The sequence below is a fragment of the Narcine bancroftii genome, chromosome 4, assembly GCF_036971445.1.
Source record: "Narcine bancroftii isolate sNarBan1 chromosome 4, sNarBan1.hap1, whole genome shotgun sequence".
NCBI classification, from domain to species: Eukaryota; Metazoa; Chordata; class Chondrichthyes; order Torpediniformes; family Narcinidae; genus Narcine; species Narcine bancroftii.
Genome location: NC_091472.1, coordinates 33015509 through 33027686, shown reverse-complemented (window position 1 = coordinate 33027686; position 12178 = coordinate 33015509). Strand labels below are relative to the sequence as shown.

Sequence of the window (12178 nt, the reverse complement as noted above, 5' to 3'; positions counted from 1 at the left end):
TCCAAATCCTAGAATGCCCTCTCAATACCTTTACCAAAAGATCTGCAATCATTCAAGACGCCTGACCATCATCTTTCAAAGCACAATTTTGATGAGTAATAACTGCTGTTCTTGTCAGAGAAATTTACATCTTATAAAGTGAATAAACAATTCAAAATACATGAATTTGAAGATGCACCATGTTTCAAATATTACAAATGATGGAGACCAATTTAATTGGATCAATTCTGACCTTTGCTGAAGGTAAAATATCAGGAAGTGGTAGCAGAGAGGAGAAAATAGCCTTTGGACATGGATTCTCAAAAAAATCAATAACATCTTATATGCCTATCCAAGACCAGACTCCCAGAATAGATACTCCACTCCAAGCTCCTTTATGGTAAGTGAATACAAAGATAGAAACCACTTCAAGGGTGTTCTCATAGCATTCTTGCAAATAAAAAACTTTCTATCTCAGTGGTGTTAATACCTGGCTCCTGATTAATCAAAATAGAAGACATTCAAAGAAAGACCGTGAATCTCAATTCTTTTGACAAGGGACATGGAGCAGGAAAAGCTGAAGGAGCTCACCACCTCCCACAACACCCCAACTGTGGGGCCGAATTTGTAGATCCCATAAAACCCCTAGAGTTACCTCAAACTAGAGGTGAAATAGCCATCCTTAATCCTTTTCAAGGACAACTGGGATGGTCAATAAATGCTTCCCTTGTCTGGGATCCAAGCAAGTGCGTGATGTTGGATTCAATTCCACACATTAGATTCTAAAAGCCATTTGCTTCAGAGCAAAAATGAACAGACTAATTATTCTAGAATAATGTATAAACAATCTAATTGTGCAAAGAATGTAATGCACTGGGCTTTCAGAAAATCAAAAAGTAAAAGGAAGAAATAAATGTTACCTTGACCTGCATTAGGCACTGCTGCGCCTCTGGACAGGTTTGAAGAACTAACATTCAAGGAAGCTGTTGTTGAAGACTGACGAACAGGAAGACCAAAACTCAACTCTTTCCTTTCGGGACCAGACTGAGGTGGCGTCTGCGAATGTGCCTGAGTCACAATGCCAGCTGAGAACAAGAAAAAGTAACTGCTACAAGTGTTTTGAGAACAGAAGTAGTCAATGTTGCAGTGACTTAATGGAATTTTGGGTGACTGTAACCTCGAAAAGGGACAATAATACCTTCTGTTGGCTGACCCAGGCCTAGTTAATTTGCAATTCACAACCACTGTAACCAGCACAACCAGTAACTGCACACTTTAATAGTTCATGAAAGCTTCTCATTGTGAATATCCAAAATAATTAAATACACAGTAATTGCCGATGGCTTTTTTAATTTTCAGATTTTAAAGTCATCTGCAACTTTATCTGCAAGATAATATCTGATTTGTGAAGCCTGGGAAACAAAAGTTGATGATTAAAATATATTTTGTATTTATATACATATAAAAGGAAAAATGTGATTAGCTTTCCAATACTTGGACAAAACTAGCCACTTACACAGAAACGAGTACCTTACAAAATGTTTAAAAGTCCAAATTGGGGACATTGGATTTTAAACTTCAAAATAAATCAAACCTTACTTTTATTTTGCATTTTACTCAACTGCTAATTCAAGAAGGAATGAAGGGAATAAATGACCTTTATAACATTTATGCATACAATCATCTTTTTATGTTCATACTCAATCCACCCCTCCTCCATGTCATTCCAAACAATTACCCAGTATTGTGACCAAGAAATTAATGCTTATTGGAGGATTTTAGCATTTTGTTTTAACGCTCATCAGCAAGACCTTAAGGCAATGCTGAGACTACCCACAGATATTACATTTTGCAACACCCTCATATATCATTTGCAGCCAAGATTATTTGAAATTAGGAACTCAACTTTAAAAAAATGTTGCTGGTTAAGTCACGCCTGTTCATAACCAGTGCATTGAGACAATTCCAAAATGTTCTTAAATTCTAGGCCTCCATACACAAGTATGACATATTCTCACCATCTCACAAAACAAAGTTATAACTTTTTTTATATATAAAAGTAGGAAAGAGAGCATCTTGAAAATTTCTCTCATCTGTCCTCAGGAGACTTGATCAAGGGTTTTAGGAGCTTTAACGCATCCAGAACAAAAATGTTAATTTGGAGATTCATCTAAGAATTGGCACATTAAAGGGGTAAAAGGGCATGAAAATATTGTCTGAATTTATTTCATGATGAAATAATAGCCAAAATCTTCCAAATCAGGATCGTGCACAGCTTTACATAGGGGAGACTTGAAGAGGTTTAGGAGCTGAAACTCATACAGCCCAAGAGTGTGAAAGATTCATCTAAGAATTGGCACATTCAAGAGACATCAAAATAGTGAACTGAATTTGTTTCATTCCACATTTTCTAGTTGCCCAATCTTAGACCAACTTTGATGTCACTTTACATCAACATGAATTGTTCAAATAAATAGCGACAATGTTGACACATTTATTCAAATTTACAATGGGCAATAGCAATTTATTACAGGAAATACTGAAAATGGAAACTCAAAAATAACTGGCTCAAAGTTTAAGTTCTTCCATACCCTCATGATGTTACAATATCATGACCATACAAAGGCAGAGATCCAAGAACACAATGCATATTTTAACTCAATAGATGAAAAACCAAAGGAATGATTGCAATTTTTAAAAATCATTTTGCTTTTGATTGCATTTAATACAGTAAAACCTCTGGTTTTCTGCACCTATGGGGATTGGTAGATAGTGGATAAATGAATTTTATGATTGCTTGAGATTGTATGTTGATTGATTGGCAAACTAACAATGAGGTGTAACAATTTTAAACTTCCATATTTTTTTAACTAATTATTTTCTTCAATTTTTTTTGCTGGTAACTTGAATTCCAGATACCAGGAGTATTTCTGTAATTTAAATTTTGGGCAGCAAGGTTGCGTAGCTGTTAGTGCAACACCTTTAAGGCACCAGTATTTGTAACTGGGGTTCGAAACCCGCATAGGTCTGTGAGGAGTTTGCACCTTCTCCCCATGTCTGCATGGGTTTTCCCTGGGAGCTCCAGTTCTCTCCCACTGTTCGAAATGTACCGGGGTTATAGGTATATTGGGTGTAAGTTGAGCAGCATGGGCTCGTGGGCCGAAATGGCCTGTTACCATGCAGTATGGCTAAATCTAAAAGTTAATTTGAAATTAAAATTTATTTAAAACTTAAATTTAATAACTATCACCCACAAGCCCAGGAAGGGAGAAAAAGATTTGGTTGCTTACCAGTTGGCGCTTTCACAACAGGAATACCAGATTTCACTGGAGTCTGGACATTCACTGAAACAGTATGTGCTTGCACACTTGGTAAAGTGGAGGATCCATTAGGAAAGGCTGACTTCACAAGGAGCTCAAGTTTTTGTGGAGCACGTGGCAGGGTAGATGACTGGATATAGGGTCCAACTGCAGCCACACGGCTGGGTGCAGAAGATACCAGTGGTTGTGGAATATTCTTGTCAGATGAAACCTAAAAAACAAAAATGCAGTCAATTGACATGTTTATTTCTTGATCAATTTCAGCAATTAGAACAATAGAATATTATAGCATAGAAACAGGCCTCTTCTAGTCTGTGCCAAACTTTTTTTTTGCCTAGTCCATAGCCCTCCATACCTCTGCCATGCATGTATCTGTCCAAATTCCTCTTAAATGTTAAAATTAAGCCTGCATTCACCAATTCAGCTGGATGCTCATTTCACTCTCCCACCACTCTCTGTGTGAAAAAGTTCTCCCCAAACTTTTTCCCCTTTCACCCTTAACCCATGTCCTCTGGTTTGTATCTCACCTACACTCGGTGGAAAAAGCCTACCTACATTACTTTGTCTATCCCCCTCATAATTTTAAATACCTCTATCAAATCTTCCCTCATTCTTCTACACTCCAGGGAATAAAGTCCTAACCTGTTTAACCTTTCCCTGTAACTCAGTTTCTGAAATCTGGGCAACATGCTAGTAAATCTTCTCTGCACTCTTTCTATCTTATTAAAATCTTAACTATATTTAGATGACCAGAACTGCACACAATACTCCAAATTTGGCCTCACCAATTCAACTGTACCATAATCTCCCAGGTCCTATACTCAATACTTTGATTTGTGAAGACCAAAATGCCAAAAGGTCTTTTTACAACCCTATCCACCTGTGATATCACTTTTGAGGAATTATGTATCTGCATACTCAGATCCCTCTGTTGTACTCCACTCCTCAATGCTCTACCATTTACTGTGTATGTCCTTTCTTGGTTTGTCCTTCCAAAATGCAATACCTCACACTTGACTACATTAAATTCCATCTGCCATTTTGTAGCCCATTTTTTCAGCTGGTCCAGATCCCTCTGCCTGAAAGCCTTCTTCAATGTCCATAACAATTCCAATTTTCATGTCATCTGCAAAATTGCTGATTCAATTTACCACATTACCACCCTTAATATAGATGACAAACAACAATGATCCCAGCACTGATCCCCGAAGCACACCACAAGTCACAGTCCTCTAGTCTGAGAAGCAATCATCCGCCACTACTTACTAGCTTCTCCAGACCAGCCATTGGAGAATCCAGTTCACTATTTCATCATGAATACCAAACGTCTGAACCTTCCCGACTAACCTCCCATGGAGGATCTTGTCAACAGGCTTACTTCTTTCTTTAGCTTGGCTTCGCGGACGAAGATGTATGGAGGGGTAATGTCCACGTCAGCTGCAGGCTCGTTTGTGGCTGACAAGTCCGATGCGGGACAGGCAGACACGGTTGCAAGGGAAAATTGGTTGGTTGGGGTTGGGTGTTGGGTTTTTCCTCTTTTGTCTTTTGTCAGTGAGGTGGGCTCTGCGGTCTTCTTCAAAGGAGGTTGCTGCCCGCCGAACTGTGAGGCGCCAAGATGCACGGTTTGAGGTGATATCAGCCCACTGGCGGTGGTCAATGTGGCAGGCACCAAGAGATTTCTTTAGGCAGTCCTTGTACCTCTTCTTTGGTGCAACTCTGTCTCGGTGGCCAGTGGAGAGCTCGCTATATAACACGATCTTGGGAAGGCGATGGTCCTCCATTCTGGAGACGTGACCTACCCAGCGCAGTTTGATCTTCAGCAGTGTGGATTCGATGCTGTCGGCCTCTGCCATCTCGAGTACTTCGATGTTGGAGATGAATTCGCTCCAATGAATGTTGAGGATGGAGCGGAGACAACGCTGGTGGAAGCGATCTAGGAGCCATAGGTGATGCCAGTAGAGGACCCATGATTCGGAGCCAAACAGGAGCGTGGGTATGACAACGGCTCTGTATATGCTCATCTTTGTGAGGTTTTTCAGTTGGTTGTTTTTCCAAATTCTTTTGTGTAGTCTTCCAAAGGCGCCATTTGCCTTGGCGAGTCTGTTGTCTATCTCGTTGTCGATCCTTGCATCCGATGAAATGGTGCAGCCGAGATAGGTAAACTGGTTGACCGTTTTGAGTTTTGTGTGCCCGATGGAGATGTGGGGGTGCTGGTAGTCATGGTGGGGAGCTGGCTGATGGAGGACCTCAGTTTTCTTCAGGCTGACTTCCAGGCCAAACATTTTGGCAGTTTCCGCAAAACAGGACATCAAGTGCTGAAGAGCTGGCTCTAAATGGGCAACTAAAGCGATATCGTCTGCAAAGAGTAGTTCACGGACAAGTTGCTCTTGTGTCTTGGTGTGAGTTTGCAGGCGTCTCAGATTGAAGAGACTGCCATCCGTGCGGTACCGGATGTAAACAGCATCTTCATTGTTGATGTCTTTCATGGCTTGTTTCAGCATCATGCTGAAGAAGATTGAAAAGAGGGTTGGTGCGAGAACACAGCCTTGCTTCACGCCATTATTAATGGAGAAGGGTTCAGAGAGCTCAATGCTGTATCTGACCTGACCTTGTTGGTTTTCGTGCAGTTGGATGACCATGTTGAGGAACTTTGGGGGGCATCCGAGGCGCTCTAGTATTTGCCAAAGCCCTTTCCTACTCACGGTGTCGAAGGCTTTGGTGAGGTCAACAAAGGTGATATAGAGTCCTTTGTTTTGTTCTCTGCACTTTTCTTGGAGCTGTCTGAGGGCAAAGACCATGTCAGTAGTTCCTCTGTTTGCGCGAAAGCCGCACTGTGATTCTGGGAGAACATTTTCGGCGACACTAAGTATTATTCTATTTAGGAGAATCCTTGCGAAGATTGTCAACAGGCTTACTAAAGTCCACGTAAACAACATCCACAGCCTTTTCTTCATCAATTTTCATAGTAACCTCCTCGAAAAACTCTACAAGATGGTTAAACACGACTCATCACGCACAAAGCCATGTTGATAATCCCCAATCAGTCTTTGACTACCAAATAATTGTATATCCGATATCTTAGAACACCTTCCAATGATTTCCTACTACTGATGTCAGGATCACTGGCCAATAACTTCCAGGGTTACCTTTGGAAGCCTTTTTTAAACAACAGTACAACATAACCTACCCTCCCATCCTCCAGCACCTCACCCATGGCAAAGGACATTTTAAATATTTCTGCCAGAGCACCTGCAATTTCTACACTATCCTCCCTCAAGGTCTGAGGGAATATCTCATCAGGCCTTGCGGATTTATCCATCCTTATTTGCTTTAAGACAGCAAGCACCCCCTCCTCTTTAATCTGTATAGGTTCCATAACCTCACTGCTTGTTTTCCTTATTTCCCATAAGGCTATGCCCATTTTCTGAGTGAAAAGCAAAGAAAAAAAACTCACTTATTCCCCATCTCTTTTGACTACATACAAAGCCAACCACTCGGAGGAGTCCAATTTTATCCCTTACAATCCTTTTGCTCTTAATATACCTGTAGAAACTCTTAGGATTTTCCTTCTCATTGTCTGCCAAAGCAACCGCATGTCTTCTTTTAGCCTTTGTGATTTCTTTATTGAGTATAAAAAAAATGCAAGTAAAACCTCAAGTACCTCATTTGCTCTATGTTGCCTAAACCTGCTATACACCTCATTCTTCTTCTGAACTAGATCCACAATACCCCTCGAAAACCAAGGTTCCCTATGCCTGCTAACTTTGCTTTTAATCCTGACAGGAACATACAAACTCTGTATTCTCAAAATTTCACCTTTGAAGGTCCTCCACTTACCTTGCACATCCTTGCCAGAAAACAACATTCCAATCCATGCATTTTAGCTCCTTTCTCATTTCCTCAATTGGCTCTTCTCCAATTTAGAATCTCAACCCAAAGACCAGTCCTATCCCTCTCCATAATTAAGCCAATGGCATTCTGATCACTGGACCCAAAATGTTCCCCAACCTATACTTCTGTCACCTGCCCCATCTCATTCCCGAAAAGGAGATCCAGTATTGCACTCTCTCTAATTGGTGTCTCTATATAATGTATTGATTTAGAAAACTTTCTTGAACACATTTGACAAACACCAAGCCATCCAACCCTTTTACAGTATGGAAGTCCCAGTCAAAATATGGAAAGTTAAAATCCCCTACTCTCACAAATTTTTATTTCCTGCAGCTGTTTGCTATCTCTCTACAAATTTGCTCCTCCAATTCTTGTTGACTATGGGTGGTCTATAATACCTCATGAGAGTGGTCAAACCTTCCTCATTCCTCAGCTCCACCCATGTAGGCTCAGTGAATGAGCCCTCTGGTCTGTCCCGCCTGAGCACAGTTGTGATATTTTCCCTGATGAGAAATGGGACTCTTTCTCTAGCATTCTATCTCATCTGATGTAACAGAAGCCTGAAACATTGAGTTGCCAGTCCTGTCCCTCCTGCAAGCAAGTTTCACTAATGGCCACAATGTCATGATTCCAAATGCCAATCCATGCTCTAAGCTCATCTGCCTTTCCTACAATACATCTTGCATTGAAATAGACGTACCTGATAACATTTCCTCCAGGTACAACCCATTGACTTCCAATGGTGCATGTAATTTTCACATCATCTTTTCCCTCCTCCACTCCTCTATCTGCTCTGGCACTCTGGTTCCCATCCCCTGCAAGTCTAGTTTAAACATCTCAGAGCAGCACTAGCAAACATTCCCCCAAGGATATTAGTCCCCTTCCAGTTCAGATGCAAGCCATCCCATCAGAACCAGTCCCACCTTCCCTGGAAGAGAGCCCAATGATCCAGAAACCTGAAGCCCTCCCTCGTTCACCATGTCTTTAGCCAAGTGTTGAGCTGCATTATTCCTCCCATTTCTAACCTCAATAGTACGTGGCACTGGTAGCAATCCTGAGATCACAACTCTGGAGGTCCTGCCCTTGTGCCTAACTCCCTGAACTCTCCTTACAGGACCTCTTCACCTTTCCTACCAATGTCATTGGTCCCTATATGGTCCATGACATCTGGCTCCTCACTCTCCCTCCTAAGAATGCTATGACCTTGATCTGAGATATCTTGGACCCTGGCTCCAGGGATACAACATAAAATCTGGGATATTTAATCTCTTCCACAGAACCTCTTATCTGTTCCATTAACTATAGAATTCCCTATTAATACACCTCGCCTCTTCTCCTCCCTTTCCTTCTTAGCTACAAGACCAGACTCTGTGCCAGAGACCTGATTGCCATGGCTCGTCTCTGGTAGGTCGTTTCCATACAACAGTATCCAAAATGGTACATTTGTTATAGGGGGTAACCGCCACAGGGAATCATTATTTTGTCAAGCAATAAACCAGTCTTCCTAAATTGTAACACCAATATTCTCAGGCAAAACCGAATTATATACATTATTGAAAGTAAAACTCTAGATAGTTTCAAACAATGTAAATGTAGAATTAACTTAAAAGTTGACAGATTTGTACTTCTGGTGGAGGTGATATTTTTTCAACATTTTTTTATTTGGAAGCTTTATGTCACTGGCAAAATCAATACTTATTGCAAATTCCAAAATCCCCGGTGAAGGTTTTGGCTGTCTTTCCGGTAAAGTTACTGCTACATTGCAATTGTGTACAAAGTTCCTGGAACCAGATCTAAAGAAATGGCAGACTGCACTTAGTGCACAGCTTTCTCTTCTTGGTGGCTGAGGTTGCAAGTTTGGGACGTGCTTTTGGGGTAGCAAAGCAAGTAACTATAGTGGCTTTTGTAGGTTGTACAGAGTACAGCCACTATGCACCAGTGATAAGGGGTATGAATGTCTAGGTATGGGGCTGGTAACTTGGCTTCACTGAGCAAGAAGGTCTGGAAGGTCTTGGCATTCATTAGGTACCATCCCTTATGGTCCCCTAGGAGGCAGTGCCCGAAGGAAATCTGCACACAATAAAGGCTGTGACACAGTTGCCAGCATAAATGACCAAGTGAAATGGCTGGAACCAAACTGTAGTGGGATGGTTTGCATGCCATATGTGCAAATACTGCTGTTGTTGGTAGTGGTGAGCACTGGTACTGACTTCCTGGTGCAGGTGTCATGGCTTGAAGGGGGCAAGATGCTAACTTTTGCCCCTGTGAATAAGAGGAACTTTTGCCCAGAGGGTTGGTCCCATAAGTAAAGTAGGCTATCACAGTGGCCAGCCACCATAGCCATTAGCAATGGCTAGCCCTGGTGTTTCCCGGAACAGAACAGAATGGGCGGCAATGGTGGGCTCCTGAACCACACTTTTGGTGGTAAAAACACCAACAGTCCGAACTGGGGTCACTCCCTGCTGTGGGTGTCACCGTCTTCATTGGCTGTGTGGGGAAGGCCCGGGCCTTAGGGCGTGATGCACCTACTTGGTTGATGGAGGTCCTGCCATGCTGCTTGGTGTGCCACAGGATATTTGCATGGGCCGTTACTTTGCGTGGGTCACTGAAATCGTCGTTAGCGGTGAGAAGGCGAATATCTTCTAGTATCTGCTCAAGGGTGACTTGTTCGAATATTAAACATGGTTTATGGCCATCTGCTAGTACCAGAATATCATTCATTAAGGTCATGTGGAGCAACTGCACTGTGCGCTCACAGCAGAAGCCAAAAGTGCAGAACAGAAGGGCCTTGATTGTTTCATACCTGTCCACAACTGATGGCTGGTGTAGGAAGTCAATGATGCAGCCTACCTCAATGAACCGACCACATAGCAGTACTTTGTAGTGTCCGAGGTAATTTTCCTGACCTGAAATCGTGCTTTAGCCTGTTCAAACCAGACCTGTGGCTGCGAGGTCCAGAAACTCAGCAGTTTTAGTGAAACTGCCTTCTGCGAGCTTGGGTCAGTCATCATTCGGTCCAAATGCCGTTTGGACCGTCGGGGTCACCAAGGCAGTCACATTAGGCACCCAGCAAGTAAAAGAACCACGCAGGATCGAAAGTGAGTTGAACCAAATGACTTTAATAGAACTCTCGCAGTGTTGAGCTGCATTATCCCTCCCATTTCTAACCTCAATAGTATGTGGCACTGGTAGCAATCCTGAGATCACAACTCTGGAGGTCCTGCCCTTGTGCCTAACTCCCTGAACTCTCCTTACAGGACCTCTTCACCCTTCCTACCCATGTCATTGGTCCCTATATGGTCCATGACATCTGGCTGCTCACCCTCCCTCCTAAGAATGCTATGACCTTGATCTGAGATATCAGAACCCGATGACGCTTGTGACTCACAAGACCTTTATGACGTCAGCCGCCAGGCTGTGGGCTTGCCCCGCACCTGGAGCTCTCACGGTCAGATCTGCCACGGTCTTGCCCGCGACTCTGTGAGCCGGCTCGCCTGTTGAGTGGGCGAGCCGCCACACTACACATGATTTGCATTGTTCTGCACTGTGGACCAGAGAACACTTTTATTGGGTTGTATTGGTACAATCAGATGACATATAAACTTGAATCTTCCCTGTAATTCAGTCCCTCCAGCCCCAGCAACATCCTAGTAAATCACTCTTTCAATTTCATTGCTATCTTTCCTGTAGTTAGGTAACCAAAACTGGACACAATACTCCAAATTTGGCCTCACCAATATCTTACACAACTTTACCAATTACCTCACAACTCAGTTCAATACTTTGATTTATGAAGGCCTATGTGCTAAAAGCTTTCTTCACTATCTACTTCCGACATCACTTTCAGGGAATTATGTTTCTGAATTCTTCGATTCCTCTATTCTGCCACACTCTTCAGTGCCCTACAGTTTACTGTGCATGTTATACCTCGATTTGTCCTTCCAAAATGCAACACCTCAAATTTGTCTGCATTAATTTCCATCTGTCATTTTGCAGCCCATTTTTCCAGGTGGTCCATATCCCTCTGCAAGTTTTGAAGGCATCCTTGCTGTCACTACAAGTCCAAACTTTGAGTCATTTGCAAACTTGCCACATTATCATCCAGATCATTGATATAGATGACAAACAATAATAGACCCAGCACTGATGCTTGAGGAACACCACTAGTCACAAGCCTCCAGTCTGAACGACAATCATCCACTATTACTAAAGTCCATGTAGACAAGATCCATAGCCTTTCCTTCATCAACTTTCCTTATATTTCCCCTGACAAGCAATGCCACTCCTCCCTCTTTCAATTCTCCCCCTCTATTGTGTCTGAAACCATGGAAACATGAACATTAAGCGGACGGACCAGCCCTTCCTGCAACCAAGTTTCACTGATGGCCACATGCTAATCTGTGTTCTAAGCTCATCTGCCTTTCCTACAATACTGTTTGTATTGAAATAGATGCACCCGAGAACATTATTCCCACCCTTTGATTTCTGTCTCTAAATCCAGTTTAGCATAATCTTTTTCCTCCTCCACTCCTCAATCTACTTTGACACTTTGGTTCCCATCCCCCAGGAAATCTAGTTTAAACCCCCACCTCCCCCCGCAAAGCAGCACTAGCAAATGTCCCTGTCCCCCCCCCCCCCCCAAGGATATTAGTCCTCTTCCACAAACTGTCCCATCGGTACAGGTCCCACCTTCCCTGAAGAGAGCCCAATGATCCAGACATCTGAAGCCTTACCTCCTACAACATTGCTTTAGCTACGCGGTGAGCTGCATTATCCATCTATTTCTAACCTCACCAGCACGTGGCACAGGTAGCAATCCTGAGATCACAACCCTGGAGGTCCTGTCCTTCATCCTAGTGCCTGACTCCCTGAACTCTCTTTGCAGGATCTCATCACCCTTCCTACCCATGTTTTCTATTAGTAAATTAAGAGGCCAACCACAAAGCCAAAATATTCGCTTCTGAATCACAAATTAAAATCAATTTGCA

The 12178-nt window shown here is 42.6% G+C and overlaps 1 protein-coding gene across 2 annotated transcripts in view; it reads right to left on the bottom strand.

Moving 5' to 3' along the window:
• The window catches only part of LOC138760430 (apoptosis-stimulating of p53 protein 2-like), a 132070-nt gene that overhangs the window by 44928 nt on the left and 74964 nt on the right, over nucleotides 1–12178 (bottom strand). For both annotated transcript variants that reach the window (XM_069931013.1, XM_069931012.1), the window contains 2 exons: nucleotides 3270–3510; nucleotides 900–1064 (listed from right to left, as the gene is read on the bottom strand). In XM_069931013.1, the coding sequence (XP_069787114.1) occupies nucleotides 900–1064; nucleotides 3270–3510 (406 nt within the window). The remainder of the gene's footprint in view (nucleotides 1–899; nucleotides 1065–3269; nucleotides 3511–12178) is intronic.